Raw genomic sequence first — 21,096 nt, 5'->3', positions numbered from 1 at the left:
CCTCACAACTTTGTTAATGTGCTGTGAAAGATTAAAGTTTTGAGTACATAGTATGTGCATTAGATTGTGAATTGGTGGGGCATATGTGATAACTTATTAACATGTGAACATACTGGGACTTTATAGCCTCTTAAGGAAAAGTTGCCTCCAAATTTTAAGTTAGAAAGCCACTGGAATACCTTTTTTAAAAAAATCACAATGCATAGCTGTTTAGATTTTCAGTTTATATCTTAAGAATTGTGTACAAATTGAAATGTCTTTGTATTGACCTTCAACACATGCAACAAAATGTCAATTATGAAAGAAAACTACAAATCACTGTGATAGACACTAGAGAAGACATAAATACATCACAAGACAACTTCTACTCATGGATTGGAAAATTTATTGCTAAGCTGACAAATAATAACCAAAGTGATGTAGAATGATTCCAAGCAGACACATAACTATGCTTTATTACTTGGATTCTTTTAGTATGCTCACCAAATCTGAAGGGTAAGCTATAGTGTTACATATTAGTGATTAAGTGCTTTACATGCATCATATCCTTAGTCTTCATCATAAAACGAGAATGTAGATATTATCTTTATTTTTCAGATGAAGAAACTATGATACAAAGAAGTCTAAATGACTTGCTCAAAGGCACATAACTTACATCAGAGCCATGATTCACATTCTGGTCTGTGTGACTTGAGGATACCCTCTCTTATCACTGCTGTACCCAAATAATAGATTATGTGTTCATTTTTGTCCTTCAAGAGGAATAATCTTTAACCAGGGAACAGAATGCTCATATAGTTTTTCTAGCATAATATAACCTATTCCCTGGCTCTTTATCTAGATATTGAATACATCTCTCAGTCTGGCCAGTTCAGTCTTCTTTAATTATGTACAATTAGGGATAACATCTATGTGGATAAAATATATTTGATATTTTAAAATCAGAAATATAATCTTAATATGCATTGTTAGAAACACATTTCATGCATCAAGGCAAAAGAAAAAATATTAACAGTAACTACAAAGTCTCTCCTGAATTAGGCTCATTCCTCTTTGACATCTTCTATTATTTGCCCATTTAGTCAGTCCTCTTCAGTCACCAATGCCTTCTTTCTAAATCTTGAACAAAACAAGCCTGCTCCACAACCTTAATGGCTATTTTTTAGTGTCTCCTTTTGCTCTTCTTCAATATATTTATTTGGCCAGTCTCTTCATCTCTAGGTCTTCCAATAAAAACTACGGGAACCAACTGATTTAGTACTACAAATGGTTACCACCTTTCCCTAAGTATTTTTCATCCATATTAACATATTATTTTTTTCTAATAGCCTTTATAACATTCTATCTTATTATGCCATTTATTATAATATTTATTGTTTTAGTCTATTTCTTACTGTTGGAATTTAAACTTCATTAAGTATTGAAGGGTCATTGGCCCCTCTCACTCCCATCCACGCTGTATCCAAGGCACCTAGAACAGAATCTACCACAGAGTAGGCCCCAGTAAATGTTTGTTGCTGGAGTGATGGTTATTACGTTGTAGCTAGAGATGTATTCTGTCTGAGTTTCCCAAGTAAGGTGTTATTTATAGAAGCACGCTTTACTACATGAAAATACTCAAAGAAAGAGTTCTCAATATTTTCATGTGAATGTTCAGAATAAGATATATATGTATCAAACTGTGGATTTTCGTAGTGTTGAGGCAGTACATGGAGATTGAGCTTATCATCAACAGAGCTGTGCTTTAACCTTCAGTCTTCTTTTAACTGGAGCTGTTTTATTTGCTAAGTGACTGGATTGAATATTCACTATTTGTTGTATATTTTGTTACGTTATATCTGGTATACCTTATGATATTGCTGTTACAGAAAACCAAATACTGTATGTCTTTAGAAATTATACAGTCCAAATTTTCCATTCCAGATGCCTAAAAAAATGGTCTGTAGAAAACAAATATTTTACTTTTATATAACATACTTTTTCTGAAATTGGGAAGAATGAATATTATGTGATCTAATAAATGATAGTAACTTAAAATTTATTTTAAGTAACTAAGCATAACATATGGTCATGTTGCCAAAATCCTTCATTATAAACCTGGAGATTCTAAGAATAAAAGAAAGGAAGGGATTTTCCCAAGATCTCACAATGACTGGATGGTTAACTTAGATAAAGAAAATAGGTTTCTTGATCCAAGTTTATCCCAGGTCAGTTATTCTCTGTTGTATGCATATATTTTCTTGATCTCAAAGTAAGAACACAGTCAATGCTTTTGCAGAATGTACTTTATTGACAAGTGAATCAAGAGAAATAGACATACGTTCAACTCCTCAAGACCCAGGCAGAGTGGGTATGTCTTTATGAATTAAAAGAATCCACTAGCAAAAGTATAAGCAGAAGTGAGAAAAGAAGGCCGCAAGAGCTGGCAAGTCACCAAGAAACACTGGCTTTTACTCAGCATTTTCCAGGATGCTTTAGGCTAATCTTCCCACCACTTTTCCTACAAAAAAAGAGAGACAAATATATATTCAGTGCACTATCGTAAGTATTCACCACAGAAGTTCGAAACAGGTTTAACAACGGCACTGTCCATTTAATTATTTGATTCTATAAATTCCATTTATATGATTCAGAAGATGTTAATTAAATGCACTCAGAGGTGACGTCTGGCCAACTGTGGAAAGCATGAATCTTAAACAAATCTCAGAGTTTTCATAAGTCTTAGACTTTTTGGTACCAATTGTTCATTCTCCAAGAGTAAATATGTATACGATTTAAAATGGTAGAGGTCACAGGAGAGATAATGACAAAGGGACTATAGTTCTTTCTGACAGAAGACGTAAGAAGTTGAACCAGATATTCAGGTGTTTGACATTTTAGAGCAAGTGACACATTCAAGCCCTCTCAGTAATATGCATCTATTAATTCAAATCTCATATTACACCACCAACTTTATTCTGAGAAAAGTTTGGTATTAATCAGTCAGATGTGTTATATATATAAGTATAGACATATGTTCATTACGTATTGATATTGCAAGTTTTAATTAGAAACAAATGAAAACGTTAAAATATATCAAAATTATGAAATATAATAAGTTATAATGTATAAGATGTATGAATGTTTTTAAAAACTTCTCTAAGATAATCAAAATTAATAATAAAGTGATTAAGATTATGTTTTCTAATAATTTAGTATGTAATGTTTTTGCTGCTTTTGACCCATCTGTTTTCAATCAAATTGTCTGAAGCTTGCTTCTTCAGTCTCTATGGGGAGGGACGGGTGTCTTCTATAATACCTCAAAAAAGTGTCATAGTCTTATTCTGGAAGCTTGTGTTTGCAATGATCAGCTTTGATGAATATAATACTTACACCATGGCCTTACAGAAGGCACATTTATTGCCGTATGTCTGGCCATCAGAGCCACAGTGTGGGTTAGATTCCCGAGTGCAGTAGACCTTGGGGTCCTGGAACTCACCACAGTCAACCTACCAAAGTAAGCAGAGTGACATTGGCGTCAGTGCATTCTAAGAGATCATCCTTCAGAACAGAAGCTTTAGACAGCAAACTTTAAAAGCCATATATAAATAGTTGTGACATAAAGCATTCTGAAATATAAAATTGCTCTCCTTATCCAATGTATTCTACTTATCTGCTTAAGTAAAACACATTAAATATACTTGAGACATTTTCTTTGAGTCACAGTTAACTCATTACAAGGGAAACAGATTGTATTCAGAAGTAAATTAATGATGTAGTCAAATGCTATATGGGTAAAACCTTTTGCTCCAGCATTAAAGTATTCCAACTGAGAGTGGTTTTGGGTCATGAAATGACTTTTTAAACATCATATTAATGTGCTCTAACAGCACTCCTTCTGTATTGCTATCAAAACATGGATGGGCCAGACGCGGTGGCTCAGGCCTGTAATCCCAGCACTTTGGGAGGCTGACTCGGGCGGATCATGAGGTCAGGAGATGGAGACCATCCTGGCTAACACGGTGAAACACCATCTCTACTAAAAATGAAAAAAAAAAAAATAGCCGGGTGTGGTGGCGGGCACCTGTAGTCCCAGCTACTCAGGAGGCTGAGGTAGGAGAATGGGGTGAACCGGGGAGGCGGAGCTTGCAGTGAGCCGAGATCGCGCCACTGCACTCCAGCCTGGGTGACAGACCAAGACTCCATCAAAAAATAAAAACAAAAACAAAAACAAAACATGGATGAACCTTACAATGGACACCAGACATCACCTGATGCTTGTTACTTTTTCCTGTGGATGCAATATCCATCCATAAGCTCTTGAAAACAAAATTCTAATGTGTTTATGTATATACATATAAACTAATATATATACAGGATACATATATATAAAGAATGTCTCTAAAGTATATATATACTCTATCCCTAAAGTATTTAGTTACTAAATGTATCTACTTATATATATTATAAATACATATTTGTATACGAAATATATATATATACTTTAGAGATAGAGTCTTGCTGTGTTGCTAATATATATATATATATATATATATATATAAGAAAATAAGTCTTCCTATGTTGCCCAGGCTAGTCTCAAACTCTTGGCCTCAAGACATCTTCCCGCCTCAGCCTTCCAAGTAACCTAGATTATAGGTGCATCTAATGTCTTTTTATTACCTTACCCTGTTTCAGAGTCTGTGGAATGTAACTTTTGTGCTTACTACAAACATTTAGTAATGGCTGCCTAAGTTGCTGTGTTTAAAATGATTCTAAGGCTGCATTATTGTTGAGAACATATGTCATGCCTGATTAATAATTATTATTATGGGCTCCATAGTAGGAATGGTAGCACCTGTGCCACTAACATACCCTTTCAACTACAGTTGTTTTTCAAAAGTAGTCTGGAGTTTAAAGATTGTTTTCAACACAATGTCAATTAAGTCTACAATTGTTGTGTAAATAACATTTGAGCCATTATTTCAAGAGTAATGACAATAAGCAATAGTTAAGCTGAACCCCTCCAAATATATCTGTGTGGAATGAAGTGACATTTATATATGGAGAGAGGAAACTTGCTTTATCTCTATCCTAGTTCCACTAAAATGATACTGTCTTGTGTTTATCAATTGCTCATAATATAAGCTACTTTCACGTAGATTATCTCAGTTGAGCCTAGCACAACTGAACCCACACCCAAGTATTGTCTTCTTCTGCCCCATGGAAGAAGACCAGGAAGAGCAAAGCATTTCAATAAATGAAAGCAAATCAGTCAAGTGGAATATGAACAAACTTCCATAGAACAGATAAATATGATAGTCTTAAATTTTAGTGGCCTTCGATGATCTCTGAAGTAAGCTGAGAATCATGTTTTAGAACCTGTTCTGCCATCAACTGTCTGTGTTATCTTGAACAAAGGACTCGATGCCCACACCTCAATTTTCTTAACCAAAAAACAGCAAACAAAGAACACAAGTCATACCTCATTTTCAGATTCCCAAGGTTTTTATAAGGATCAAATGTGGTCAAATAAAAGTTGTAAAGAGTTCATATAGAATATTTGAAATAGTTCTGGATTAGGAGTGCAGAAAGTAACCTTATTACAGGTCTATGCTAACTACAGTAGCTCTAAAAGATCTCTGTAACTCATAGAAAATGGTCAACACCATGAGATTAAACGGTATCTGGGGACTCTTCTAGCTTTGATGGTTCAAGATTTACCAGTGAATACTTTCCGTGATGTGTTTTAAATAAAGCTCTTATGTCCTTAACTACGGCTGGGTGAGAGAAATAGCAGCTTTTACCCAAATACTTCCTCCTTTAATTTTAGAGAGCCCTCTAAACTCACTATGTGAGACATTTTAACATGGTGACTGGGCAGGAGACGACCACTCTCTGTGGGCCCCAGGGGTTGAAGAAAGTGCAGAATGCTTCTGGAAATTTGAGCTTATATGGTCATTAAGTCAACTAAAGACTCAGGATTATTCATACTTAAGTCTAGCATTTTAGGTTTACAAATAAAACCAATGAAAATTTGCAATCACACAAATGTGGATTTGGGATATAGGATGGCATATCTTCTTTCTATTACTGATAAACACTACCTATGTGGGTAAATTATTTCTATTTTTTACCATATCTGTTTTCCAAATTGCTGCCAAACTTGGCTTCCTCTCACCCTTATTTCCCTCCCCTTTCTACTCTATTGAAACTGCTCTCAAAAATACAGAATATATCTATTGGTTGTTTTAAAACTTTCATGATTTCCTTATGATATGTGCTACTCTTCATCACTGCAACCTTTTTGAAACTCTTTCCAGACTTTCATTATATGTCAGTTCTCTGGTTCTCTGTTTCTTCTCTCTCTTGCTGTCTTTTCTTTTTTCTTCCTGGGTATTAATTATGGTCATTTCCTAGAGAGTTTAATATACTTGGTTTTCTCTTCCTAATGACATATACTTTCCCATATGGTACTGAAAAATTCCAGACTTTTTAAATTGATTTTTTACAAATATCTCAAACTCTAACTCTCAATTTTCATGTATGTGTGTGTGTGTGTGTGTGTATATATATATATATATATATATATATATCCTTTTACTCAATAATTTCATTCATACTTAAGACATTTATGTGCAAAATACAGCTGTTTCCTTCCAAACTAGTTTTATATTCTATTTTTTTCCATTTTTCATGATAGCAGCATTTTTCAGATTCTCCAACCCTCCCTCAGATTGAAACACTGCCATTTATTTTCCCTTGTGCTACCTTCTTCATTGCTTTATTTCATTTTCTTTTCCAGTTCCAAATTTACTGCCTATACCAGTCCTCAACATTTCTTGTCTGAACCAATAAAATAAGTTTTTATCTCCTTAACTTCGGCTGGATGAGAGAGATAGCTACTTTTGCCCAAATACTTCCTCCTTTAATTTTAGACAGCCTCTAAACTCACTGTGAGACATTTTAACATGGTGTCTCTTCCTCCTTTCCCTTCTAATTTCAAATTCTTCCTGCATGTGGACACAAGTTATCTTATTTGAAACTAATGTACTTATCATATTATTTGCTTAAGTGAGAATAGTAATCACTACCTTATATTTACTTAAGAAATTGTACTGCTCAAAGCTCTTTCACGTGCACTACACAGTGACCCTCTATTGCTGATTAAAAGCAGTATGCAGCCACGGAAAGCTCACTCCATATGGAGTCAGAAGTCTTCAAGTGCTGACTTGACAGCTTTACGGCTGTTGGTAGACGTAAGTCAGCTAGACCTCATTTCTGAGGCTTTAGTTTTTCAATTTGTAGTTAAGTTATAGGTACTAGATACCATTCCCAAATGGTATTTAGACATTTTGTCAGTATATTAATTTTAAGCAAAATCAAGCTAATTAGGAAAAACAAAAAACTCCAAACTCATTAGAGTCATGGAGCATTGTTTTACCAATGATATGAAAATTCACCAGTTCTTATCTTAAAATACAAGCAAAACTAAATTCAAGTATTTCAAAAAGTATTGTAACAGAAAACAGTTGCCGATCATTGCTTTTAAAAGGCTTGTTCTGTTCATTGCAATTCTGACTATTCATCTAAACTGCTCTTTGAGGATATGGTTCCCAAATACAAAGCCTAATAGGAAAATATAAAAATATTAAAGGCAACACAGTAATATTAAATATTAAAGACAATACATTCAAAAAGCAAAATGTATTCAAAGGACTATCTTTATTCTGAAAATATGTCTTTTAAACATTTTGGTGCTATACAGGAAATTACTTAATGAAACACTAGTGATGATAAATAATAGTTTTATTTTACTCTTATAGTTATTATTGTGCTGTTTAATCTAGCTCGTTGGCAAATTAAAGAGTTGTAAGCATATTAGTCATTTACATTTACAGGGAAAATTTTACTGGACTATGATTTCCAAAAGTCTGGCAACATGATTTTGTTTAGCCTGAATGATCTTTTCAAATGAATGTGATATTCTTTAAAGTCCATAATTCAGACTGCTAACTATAATTTCCCATCAGATGTCTCATCATGTAGAGAATTCTTGGCATGAGAAGAATGACTTGAGTGTTGGAGGAAATCTTACTTCCTTTTGTTCTGGTTGGACCAGACTTGTGCAAGCACGCTCCTAATGATAGTTTCAATCCCCTCTGCTGGCATTGAAGCTTCCACCCTCCCTCCAGGCATGGAAAAGAGAAATAACAGCCTCAGTGCCATTTAAAATTATACGAACTTCCCTGTCATTTATAGTTGAGTGGAGAAGAGACAGCAGCTTTGGCAGGACAGGCTTGGTTGATAACAATTCAGAGTTAGGGCAGGAAGGGATTTAGAGATCATTAAATTCAAACCTTCATCTTAGTGATGTGGAAACAAAGGCAATGAGAAGGGAAACAATATTTTTCAAGTCATACAGCAAGTAAGTATGAATGAGGACTCCACTCATCTGTACTATCTGACTCCAGAGCCAATGCTTCCCAATACAGCTTGCCTCCTCTTACCTAGAGAAAAATGCTCAGTTTTCTTATGTATAAATGCCATCTGGATAGTTAATTAAAATGCAGACTCAAACTCCCTACCTTTCTGATTATTATTCAATGTCTTGCCTGGGGATCTGTATATTTAGTAAGCAATCCAGGTGATCATGAAGCAAGCAAACTATAAACTTTGGCCCTTCTCAAGCATAAAATCAGTAAGTAGTAAAATTTAAATAAACTTTAGAAAACACTCTGCCGTGGCACAATCTTGGCTCACTGCACCTCCACCTCCCAGGCTCAGGGGATTCTCCTGCCTCAGCCTTCCAAGTAGCTGGGACTACAGGTGCTCCACCACGCCTGGCTAATTTTTGTATTTTTAGTAGAGACGGGGTTTCACTATGTTAGCCAGGCTGGTCTCTAACTCCTGGCCTCAGGTGATCTGCCCATGTCAGCCTCCCCAAGTGCTGGGATTATAGACATGAGGCACCGTGCCCAGCCCTTCAGTAGGTTTTAAGGAACCCCCCCAGCCCTCCTTCTCCCGTTTTGGGTCTGACCAGCTATACTGCTCCATCTCTCCCAGCCACACACCCCACGAAGTACTGCACAGGGATCCCCGACCCAGGGTCCCTACTCCGTGAGATAATGTGAAATATGTCTGTGGACCAAATGCAATAAAACCTCTGTTTGTAAGAAAAAAAACCCTGAGAAATCAAGCTTCAAAGAAGGGAAGTAAGGTGTGTGTTAATGAGAAAACTAGGATTAAATTCCATATTTCTTAATTCTATGAGTAATGGTTTTACTATATTTTACTATCTAATGAGATATGAAATGTGTTGGCTGGATGTTGTGTCCTTTCCTTGGGTGTTTGTTTTCACGTTTAGTATAGACCATACTATCATGCTTATTTAAACATAATAATATAACTTTAAGGTATACAGTTTCATATGACAATGCCAACACACATGTGCATGTGTTAGACATACACCTAAGTGCACATGCATGTCCATGCACACACACACAAATGCATCATCACTTGTAAGATGCATCCTAATTTCTGAGATGCTAAAATGGAAAAGAAAAACAGTCTTATATAATGCAGTGGGTACACTAGGGTTGGAAAACATTTCCAATGACTGCCAACTCCAATCAGTTAGCAGTAGTGTCCAGAAATTTTCACGTCAAAGGCATAACAAGGCACACCAAGGCTGAACAATAACTAGTTCCAAAACCAAGTAGAAATGCTTAATATGGACAAAGGAGCAGGATTAGCAGAACAAATAGTATTTGTGTTGTCCTTTGACAGTTAAAATGAAAAAGATAGAAAGACACTGGTGAACTAATATGGGGGGAAAAGATCCAACGATGAAGATAACTTGTGCTCATTCCAATTTTTAAACCAAATTTTATTAAAATCTGAGTGAATCAGTCTGTGTGTCCTCAATACAGAGCAATAAACTAGTTTCTTGTCTGCTTTCAGTTCTTATTTCTGAAAAAAGAAATAATAACCTATATCCTAACTTCTTCAGAGGATGTTAATTTTTAATCAATAACTAATACACATATAGCCTTTTATGGCTTGCCAAATACTTTCACATTGTTTACACAATTTAAATATAATTGCAATTCCATGACGTGAATAATACTACCTTTTTCTATAATTGTGGAACTTGCAGCTCAGAGAAGTTGAGTAACTTCCCCAAGATCACATAGTGAAATCAATGATAGAGCATGAATTTTATCCCAGATACTTCCTATTTTTATGTATATCTATTCGTCCCTAAAAAAGTATGAGAATGTGTGGTTAGGTTCTTTTAAACTGACAAGAGTTTAGTTAAAGAGTAATAATTTCTGCTGATGCCTGCCTAAGGTTTGCCTGCTCATTGTTTTTGCTCTGTTAACCATAGACAAATTTCTTTTTGGCCAGTGAAGATCTAGCCAAGCACCACCCAGGCAGAAAGAAGAGAGAAAAATAGGCACTGACCCGTCCTCCCTGACTGAAGACACCTGAAAAAAAAAAGCACAAAAGTCAAACATTGTAATTCATTGATGTGCAAAAAGTGAGATTTTCAACATTAGGAAATTCCTAATATCTATTCCTGGTACTTGGCTATCACGGCATGTTTTTTTGTTTGTTATACTTTTCTTTTCTTTTTCCTTTTCTTTTCTTCTTCTTCTTTTTTTTTTAATCTGCTCACTTCTTAAGAAGGTCGTATAGAGACATGAACCATGAGGAGGTAACAATTGTTGGAGGTTAGGGTGGGGTAGAAAAAAGTGGATTAAGGATCTGGCAATTCATGTTACAGTCCTGGCCCAAGCACTAATTTACTATGGAAATGACCTTATCATCGCTGGTCTCACTTTGAAGAAGTTGAATTGGAAAGTATCCTCTACCTTTGACATTTCAAGGTTCATTTCATGCAGTTCCTCCCAAAAGCCTTTGCCACAGACGTTTGGGAAAGAGATGAAGTTTGTAGCTTGTTCTTTGAGTTTGAAATTGCTTAACTTTTAAAACTTGGCCCAAATGTAAACTGGTAAGGAACAACTCATTCATTCTTGCGACTTATTTCTCCTTTTACGTCTCTCTAAATTCTTAAAAAGGGAAAAGATCCCATATACATATAGTCTTGTTTCTCTCCCTTTTCCTTCCTCTTAATATTGTATATATAATTTTAGTTTATGACTAATTAGTTCAGTGGTTTAAAATACTTAAATAATAAAATCCCTCAGTCCAGTCTTGGAATGGGCTGCTGAGTTTTGATCAGTGGCCATTCCTATGGGACACCTTTCCCAATCCCTCTCCATGTAAGCCCAAGGGCACCACAAAGAGAGTGTGGATTAGCACAATCTATCTCCAATGATGGTCAACACTTATGGGATAACAACTGCAAATTCCTTAAAGCACAATCTCTAATAATAAAGATAAGGAGAAAACAAGTTGTTGTTTTTTAATTTGAAGGAAGGTTACTGTTCATTTTTTCAGCAGTGATTACCAGCCTCATTGATTTATAACTAGCAATATGGGTAATTATTAACATGACAAATTCTTAGGGCAATCACTTAAAAATTCTATTACATAAAATCAGAGAGTTCCTGGACAGTCTATATTTTTAGACTCTAAGTGGTTTTTATAGCCAGGGACAATTTGTTATTATAATTTTCAGTCAATTCTCTACTGTACCAATCTCTCATCAAAAGAGGAGAGATTTGTCTAATGTCTCATACGTAGGAAGTGGCAAGGCAAAAAAAGGATTAATATTCACAATGACAGAATCCAATTTAGTACTCTTTTTATTAAACTTTATTATGGCAATAATGTTAATAGACATTTGTTAAACATGCACTATACCCCATCTACTATGTTAAGCATTATACATGCCTTTTTCTCATTTAATTCTCCATACAGAGATAGTCCTGTACATGTTTATTTTATATATGAGTGAAACAAACATCAGAAAGTTCACAAAGCTATATAATGAAAGTTCCAGGGCTAAAATTCACTTTACTCTGCCTCAACATTAAGGCCCTTAGGCACTATGGCCTCCCAAATACTATCTAGTATGTCTGTGAAGCATCCATGCTTTGGTAAATTGTGCTAGTCAACCAGATCCTGTTAAACCTCAATTCACCTTTGTAAAGAGAAGAAAAGGGAATAACAATTGATTTCTGAGACCATCTTTGCAACTAAACTTTACATAGTCAGATCTATATTTTTCTGCCATCTCAGCTGATTGAACTACACATTAAGGTTATTTGGCTTTAGTAGTCAAGCTTACTCCATAATATCACAGGAATCCTTTATCCATTTTTTTTAAATTTCTAAGTGTATTTGTTTATGTAATTATGACCAGCTACAGTGAACACTGGCTTCTCTCTCAACTAAATCTCATTGATTTTTTTTTACTTGTACAGCCATTTAAAATCTTGCATAGTAGTAAAATTCATCTGCTACTGTCACATAAATGATACATAAGATATGGAGGGTCCGAGGGCTTAGTTTTATTTCTAGTATTTTACAGATGAGAAAATATCTCAGAGAATTATGATATTTCTTTAAGTGACACAGGCCATTAATAGAAGAGATAAAACTAGGTCTTGGATCTAAAAACTAGCATTTGCTTTGTCCCCTACAATGTGAAAGAGTAGAAGAATAAGGAAGGAAAGAAATAGCTTATGATGTACCTGCTCATCTGATGCTTCTGTCATGAAAAACATAACCTTGAAGTATGATTGTGTTTTGGCCACTAAAGTGGCCAAAGATATTCTCCTTCTTGAAGATTATTTAGCTCACCAGAAACATACGTTTCTGCATTCCAAGTTTCAATTACATATTTTCAAAGATTTTCTCATTGACTTTCCATTTTCCCTATTGTCTTAATTTTAATTATTTGAATTTATTTGTAATAATAACTAAGGGGAGGAAAATATTCCTTTATTCTGGAAAGCAAAACCAATATTTAATGCAATTATCCATCCTCCAGTCTAGTTTTATGGAACAAACATCAAATGTGATGCCAAGAGAATCTGATTCAAATTCCAAATTCTAACTACTGGTTGCAAGTCTTTTGCTAATTTTCTCAATTTCTCTGTTCCACATTTTCTTATATGAATAACAGAGACAGAAATGCGTTATTATGAGTCTCGGAGACAATATATAAAATCCCTTGGTACGTGCCTAGAATATGGTATATACTCAACAAATCACAGTAATTTTTATAATTATCACCATAATCATTGTCGTCATCACAATCATTATCATCATTACAATAATCTCTCAGAATTGGTCTTTCACATCAAAATCATTAGGATTTTGAAATATGATAAACAACTACTCATCATATCCAGTTCAGTATAAATATGGGATCTTAATTTAAGAAAAAACTTACCTGATAAAAAGCAGAAAAGAGCCAGAGAGAGGAGCAGAAAGATACCTGACAGCTTCATTGTGCCAGTTGGCTCACTCAGATCAAGGCTGCTTTGTCCAGCTCAGGTTCTCTGTCAAGACAATTCCCAGAAAGCCCTAAAATACATTCAGACCACATGAGTCCTATGCAGTTTATGCATTTATTGGGGCCTGTCAACACTTTAAATAAATGCTTCATGCTCCCCATCAATCTTAAAAATTGGGACAATTATGTGAGTCGCACCTCAGATCTTATTAACAGAGGATGTCATTTTCTACTGGTAGCCTACATTTTCCTAACAACCAATATATCCTTCCGGCTCTCCTCTCTAAGGTTTCCCTACATTATGGGGATGATTCACTGGTTGAGCTCCACTTGATTCTTCTATTTCTTGCAGACTGGTCCTTCATGTCTGTGGCCCAAGTGAGTAACCATAGGATAATGGAATCTTGGGTGTAACTTGGATTTTTAGAGTCCAAATCATCCAAGGTGTACCTGAAGGAGACAGATATTCCACATTGTAGCCAGAAATGCATTAGAAGAAGCATTTTCTGAGCAGAAATCAGCTTGTTAATTTTTAAATCATTATTGCAGTCAAATGCCAGTTGTTGTCCAGTTCTGAATCAAAATAAATAAAGGAGTCAATTATTTTCTTTAATTTGTAACAAAAAAATATTTTTTAAAGTTACTGGAATGATTTTTTTTTTTTTTGAGATGGAGTCTTGCTCACTTGCCCAAGCTGGAGTGAAGTGGTGCGATCTTGGCTTACGGCAGCCTCTGCCTCTTGATTCAAGCGACTCTTCTCCTGCCTCAGCCTCCTCAGTACCTGGGACCACAGGTGCCTGCCACCGTGCCCAACTAATTTTTTTATTCTTAATAGAGATGGGGTTTCACCGTTTCGTGAAACCGTTCGTGGCCAGGCTGGTCTCAAACTCCTGACCTCATGATCCGCCTGCCTCAGCTTTCCAAAATGTTGGGATTACAAGCGTGAGCCACAGTGCCTGGCCTGAATTGAATTTTTGAAATGAATAATGTATTTCCTTTTTTTATCCAAAAGTAAAAGAAGTAGTCATAAAGACCTTGATAATCTTCACTACTTGAAAATATACTTTTCATATAAAAGTTAGATGAATAGCATTAACTCTCATGCCCAATTTAATTGCAAGATAGATAAAAGAGTGTGTGCCATAACCTTCTTTCAGGAAACAACAACAGAAAAGAATGGTTGTAGTGATAATGAGAACGTCTGCCTCAAATCATAAACTGCTATTTAAAATATCATGACAGAAATTATCTTAAAGTCCTTTACAGAAAGATGTAGGTCAGATGTTAAAAGTATTCAAAGACACTACTGAAAAACCTTAAAAACTGTATTTAAAATTTTCTTGAACCCTTTATGGGAAAAGGAGTCAAAATATCTAGAAAAACAGAATATATGGGAAATTGCTTAAGTCATGACCTTTAAAAACAACAGTTGTACAATTTACCCACTTCTGATCTTTAAGTATGTTTTCTTATTAATATGAGATAATATAAAGATCAGTTCTTAAAACTAAAGCATTGCATAACTTGGTTTTAGGTACTGCTGTGACCTTCCTCCCTCTTTCCATTCTACTTCCTATGTTTCTTCCTCCTTTGACCACCATTTTTTCTCCTGTGACTAGAATGTACAGAATTAGTCTAATCATAATCTTATCTCAAAAAGTGGCAAAAGTTTGAAAGCATCAAAAAATAATAATAAAAAAGAAAACAAGGTAACAGTGGTAGTCGATCATATGCCATCATTAAATTCATGGTGATATTTCTAAACTTCCTGTTTAAACTTCTTCCTCTCTGCCTAGAGTTTCATTTTTGGTCCTTGCTTCTCGTATTCACCTCTAAACTCTCAGTCACTGTTCACCTAAATATTACTATCTCCCTATCTTCCAGTCTTTCCTTGCCTGCTTTCCTCTGATCTTCAAGAGTTTTTTTTTTTAATAGGTTTTTTTTATGTAGAATTATTCTTGTTTAGAATGATTCTATCCTCCTTTTCTGAATGTTTTCAATTCTCTATCCTCAACACTTACACTACCTACCACAAAAATGCTTAGGAACATGAAAGCACAAATTAAGCATTGGCTGTGGATAAACATAGGGAAGGAAATATTATATCATATATAAATATACAAAGTTTAAGAAATAATCTGGTCCCTAATGATTGAATCATCCTTTTTTGTTAGGTTTCTGAGGCCATATGAAAGTTTTTGGTTTTGTTTTAATACAACCTAAAGGAAAAAGTAAGAAACATTCTGTGGGAAGTCACTTAATTGGCTCTTTAAATAAGAAGTGGAAATACTAGAAATTAATGAATTATAGGCAATTATTCACAGACTGTATACAATTATCGTCTTTTGGCTGCAAGGTAAGTAAAAGACAGCAGTTTTAGTTTTGTTTTATTTAATACCCTGAAGAAAAACAGGAAAAGTTTTAAAAATCTTAACATTTAGAAATAAGTAAACGTCAAAATACTGACTCAGGCAAAAGCAAAAAAGAAACAGGAAAAATAAAAGAAAGGGAGATGTGAGAGAATTCAGTAGAAGGCATGGCTTTTATATAGACGTGCTAGAATACAGTCCCAACATACATACAGTGGTCTTCCAAAATATAGCTATGCATACATTTTTATGTAAAGACACAGACCCTATAAGAATGTATTTTCAATGTAAAATTTATTATACTATATTATTAATTTTTAAATCATTATTGCAGTCAAATGCCAATGTAAAATTTATTATATAAAAATTATACATTTACTAAAATATTACTATTTACGGTAGTATATAAAATCATCTGCATTTTGTTTAATAAACATGCAAGGGACTTTAAGGTAAATTTTAATTCTATCATTTTTGCTGCCAACTATATATATAATATTATTTCATTTATTGAAATGCAGCTCCATTACTTTCAGAATGCTTAGCTCTGAGTCCAAGGAGATACATATATCTGTGTCTGTGTGTTTTAACATTTTACTTGTTCATATAAATTTTCCTTTTCCCAATATTGTTTATATATAGTAAAATGTATTATTTTGAAATGTCACTTCTCAGACAGCTATGTACTCTATTTTCTCTCAAACCCCTGAACCCTTCCACCATTTGGCACAGGGCATGAGAGAGAGGTTTTTCTTTTTTAATAAAAAAAAGGACAGCCATCACATTAATCCAAAAATGTACTAATTAAGGAAGTCAGTGCTTGCCATTAAATTATAAAGTGGTCTTTGTTAACATCCTTAGCCATACAATAGACTAAAGTCAAGAATTTTTTATTTGTAACAATCCAATCTTTATTCAGAGTGAAGATTGTTTTTCTTAGAACTTCCATTGGATCACATAGGAAAGATGACAAATATTTCCTAGGACTAAGAGGAGGGATTCGGGAAGAGAAGGAAAAGGGGGTTTTCGAACTTAGACCTCATTGTCCTGGTTTAGTTCAAATCCCTTGGCTTTTGGAGGCATCTAAAGCATTATTCGGCTTATCTTGGGTGAAACAGAGTGGGTAGTATTGAGGAAGATATCCAGGTATTTGGACTTTATAGCAGTCTTACAGGGGTCTGCCATGCTGCAATGAAGATCAGAAAAAGCAGCTGAAATTCATAGTTCCCAAGATAGTCAAGTGGGGAGGGGGCTCATGAACAAGAACGGTTTTTATTTCAGAACAAGGGGCTTTGAGTTAAGAGACATTACAGTTGATAGCTTGATGGGAGGAATCACATAACTCCGAAAAGTGTACTAACACATCAAACAGATAACAGGGAGCTGGGGAACGGAGACCCAGGTCCTCTATGATACAGTGACCATAGGAGTCATATTACACTGCAAAAATTCCTGGAGAGAGAGAAGTCAATATCCAGGGACCAATTGGTAAGAAATACCTCACCAGGTGCCAATGTCATGCAAATGTCATGAAGTTATGTAAGCTTTGTCCTGGATTTAAATGTTATCTTTGGGGAGGAAAAAAAAGGGGAATAAAAAGGTAGAACCGGAGAGACACACTAAATATGTAAAATGTGAGTGCTTAGTGGGAGAGATTTTATTTTTTCTCAATGTGGTATCCATTGTACTTTCAACCATGCTTAGCAATTAATAGCCATTCAGAAAATGTTTGTTGAATGACTGAGATTGAAATACCTTTAATTAATGAGATATTTTCTGATATTACATTGACATGAAGATAACAATTAAACATAAACATTTTAATTTTTGACACTTGCAAATCTTAGGTATATAAAATTTGACCTACTCTACTTGATGGATTAGATTCAATTATTATCAATGTTCTGTCAGAATAAAACAAAACATAGACTCTTTGTCATCTTGAAAAACATTTACCCTAATCTTCCAGTCAATATTTAAAAATGACCTAAAGTTCTACTGAGAAATACACATTGTGGCTCTGTGATAGATTAGAATAAACACAGACTTTGAGTCCAGATAGACATGGTATGTGCATTCTACTTCTGCCAAATCTCTATGATATGGGAGATGTTAATTAACCTTTCTGAGTTTTAGTATTCTTAACAAGAGTAGGTTTCTGGGTTATTTTCATACATCATATGCCGATTTCACTGACAGTCTTTGATTATAAACACTTTTAGTTTTTTGGCTAAACTTTGCATTCAGTCCCTCAAGATTGCTTAGGCTTGACTATGACTTCACATTAGCGATAATTTCCACCTTTATATCAACTGAAAATTTAATAAGTATGGCTTCTTGGTTATCATCTACGTCACTGCAGAAGTGCTGAACAAAGCAAACTCAAAGATATTTCACCACCTTGTTTCCGAGGTTAGTCTACTGAAATCAGTATTCATATATCTTATGGTATGGTACCAAGCTTCTCATTCTTGTGAAGTACGATGAAGGAAGTTTGGCATGACTCACTTGTAATGAATTTATGTGGGCTACTAGTCATCCTCGCCTTCTTTCCTAAATGCTCATATTATCATATGTCCTGCTCTTCCCCATCATAGACTCTACACCTGTTCCAAAATAAGTTCTTCCTCATTTCTCATTTATTTTCATTACATATCTATTTGCCTACTTTAACTCACAGTGTTGCCTTGCCTGGGATGTTATTTTCTTTAATCATTATATCTCTCAATTCTATATATCAAACAATAAAAATCCAAATTATGTTACTCTTCACAGAACATTTCTTTATCCTCCAAGGCAGACATTCTAAACTGGTAGCATAGAGACAAACTCAGGCTTGTTAATGTATTTTATTTAGCCTATGCTGTGATTTTAAATGTATTTCTAAATAATCATCAGCTTTTAAAAGTTGAATATTTAAGAAAAATAGCCCGGGTGCAGTGGGTCACACCTGTAATCCTAGTACTTCAGGAGGCTGAGGCAGGTGGATCACTTGAGGTCAGGAGTTTGAGACCACCCTGGCCAACATGAAAAAACCCCATCTCTATTAAAAATACAGAAAAATTAGCTGGCTATGGTGGTGCACACCTGTAATCCCAGCTACTTGGGAGGCTGAGACACAAGGATCGCTTGAACCTGGGAGGCAGAGTTTGCAGTGAGCTGAGATTGTGCCGCTGCACTCCAGCCTTGGGGGGAAAAAAGAAAAGAAAAGAAAAAGGAAAAAGAAAAAGAAAAATAGTAAGATAGAAGATTTTTCTGAAAATATTTGGGCATTTCATTGCCATGGCAAACGTCAGCTGGAATTTGGTGGTACATGCCTCATTTAAACGTGCTCTTATTTCACTCTTTTGCCTTGCTCGTTGTTGGCGCTTGGAGGCGTTTGAGTTTGAGAATCCTGCCCTTTGACACTAATAATACTTCTTAGTTCTCAGAATATGTGTATTTACTTTTCTTGTGAAACTGTTCTACATTATAAACTTACGCCTATATGGTATTTCCTCTATTTGTCTAGTTGCTCTTTATGAGTAGAATCTGTACCTTATTAATCATTCATTCTTCAAATTTTCATCTAATATTTAGCAATTACTGCATAAATATTTATTCAAAAAATATGATTAAAAATAATTACCACTATATGATTATCAGGGATTATTAGTAACTATTCTGACATTTTCCAAAATTTATCTTTTTCCATATTTATGGAAGATATTTGCTCATCTCTAGTTTTCTATTATTGCTTTCATTTCTTTGATTTCTTTCTGACATATTTTAACACAATTGCAGTCTCACTTGGGAATCTCTCTATTCTTATCTGTCTCCTAATGAGATAAAAGGAAAAATTTCTAATTCTCACTGGCTTTTGCAGAAGAGTACATTTCACTAAGTACATAATTGGAAGTCAGTTTTTCCAATTTGCAGATTATCGAGTGACAATTCTGTCTCTGTCCAATTCATATAACCTGTGTTACTCATCACTTCTGCTCCACCATTTATCCTCCCTTCAGATCCCTTTTCACCAGGATCAAAGCAATCTACGTTTCTATAGATTATGTTTGCCACAGTGGAAATCGAACTACATCACAAAGTATAGTTTGCAATATAAAATTTTTGAAAGTTGACAGATATTATGAATATTAATAAAGCATTAAGTAGTTTATATTTCAAAATCTCTTCTTAATTTGCTTTATTTTTATTTTTTATGTTTTTGGATATTTCTTCTTAAATACGTTTATTAAAGTTGAATTTTGTACATGTGTTTTGTGGTAAGTTTCCTCAAATCTCTTTGCTTTTAAGTTTTAGTGTTTCCGCTTAACATTAATTCAGAGAATTATTCAAGAAGCGATTAGTTGAGCACAGCCTTAAGAACAGGACAAAAGGTTGCCAAGATCCCTAGGATTAGAAAAAACTAGGTCACAGTAACTTTGTTTTCTTTGTTGACACTATAACTCAACTGATAGGTATAAGGCATATGCAGATATAATGGATTTGAACTTAGCAAGGCATTAGATAAGCTCTCATGCTGTCTTTGCAAATGGATAAAGATGCACGGGTAGGATATTATACCTGACTGAACAACTGAACAAAAAAGTGCCGATAGATTAATTAATATAACCAAGAGGAATAGAATCTTGTCCCAGTCAGTATGTTTATAACTAACCTAAATGATGATATATGAAGCATACTATAAATAAGAAATCAGAGCTCTGTTTACCTCTTTTTGTGGTTCATTTTCTTAACATACATAGAAAGCCATTAATTAAGTTTCATCTTGTTCATTCTGACTTTTCATCATTTTTAGTATATAAAGATCTTTTTGACTCCTGACATAGAATCCCATCTGATTGCATCCGAATTTGGATTTTTAAAATGAATTTTTAAAAAAATAAGATTATTTAAAAGATCAAAGAGAGTGAGAGTTACAAGGTAATCCAAAGCTGGGCGCAGTGGCTTATGCCTGTAATCCCAATACATTGGGAGCCCGAGGCAGGCAGATTGCTTGAGGTCAGGATTTCGAAACCAGCCTGGCCAACATGGAGAAACTCAATCACACATGCAAACGTATGTTTATTGCGGCACTATTCACAATAGCAAAGACTTGGAATCAACCCAAATTTCCATCAGTGACAGACTGGATTAAGAAAATGTGGCACATATACACCATGGAATACTATGCAGCCATAAAAAAGGATGAGTTTGTGTCCTTTGTAGGGACATGGATGCAGCTGGAAACCATCATTCTTAGCAAACTATCACAAGAACAGAAAACCAAACACCGCATGTTCTCACTCATAGGTGGGAACTGAACAATGAGATCACTTG

At 34.7% G+C, this 21,096-nt stretch overlaps 1 protein-coding gene across 2 annotated transcripts; it reads right to left on the bottom strand.

The window, feature by feature from the left end:
• Positions 1–2,267: 2,267 nt before the first annotated feature.
• Positions 2,268–13,724, bottom strand: SPINK6 (serine peptidase inhibitor, Kazal type 6). 2 transcript variants are annotated; one of them, XM_025387812.1, is made up of 5 exons: positions 13,607–13,706; positions 13,346–13,479; positions 10,444–10,466; positions 3,373–3,488; positions 2,268–2,500 (listed from the first exon to the last, which is right to left on the bottom strand). In XM_025387812.1, exons 2-5 carry the CDS (start codon positions 13,401–13,403, stop codon positions 2,455–2,457), a joined length of 243 nt encoding a protein of 80 aa, XP_025243597.1. In that variant the 5' UTR covers positions 13,404–13,479; positions 13,607–13,706; the 3' UTR covers positions 2,268–2,454. The 2 variants fall into 2 exon arrangements, with proteins under 2 accessions (XP_025243597.1, XP_025243596.1); XM_025387811.1 differs by having other exon boundaries at positions 13,346–13,724.
• Positions 13,725–21,096: the final 7,372 nt, after the last annotated feature.

This window comes from Theropithecus gelada, chromosome 6, assembly GCF_003255815.1.
Source record: "Theropithecus gelada isolate Dixy chromosome 6, Tgel_1.0, whole genome shotgun sequence".
In the NCBI taxonomy this organism is placed as follows: Eukaryota; Metazoa; Chordata; class Mammalia; order Primates; family Cercopithecidae; genus Theropithecus; species Theropithecus gelada.
This window is presented reverse-complemented; position numbering and strand designations above follow the sequence as displayed.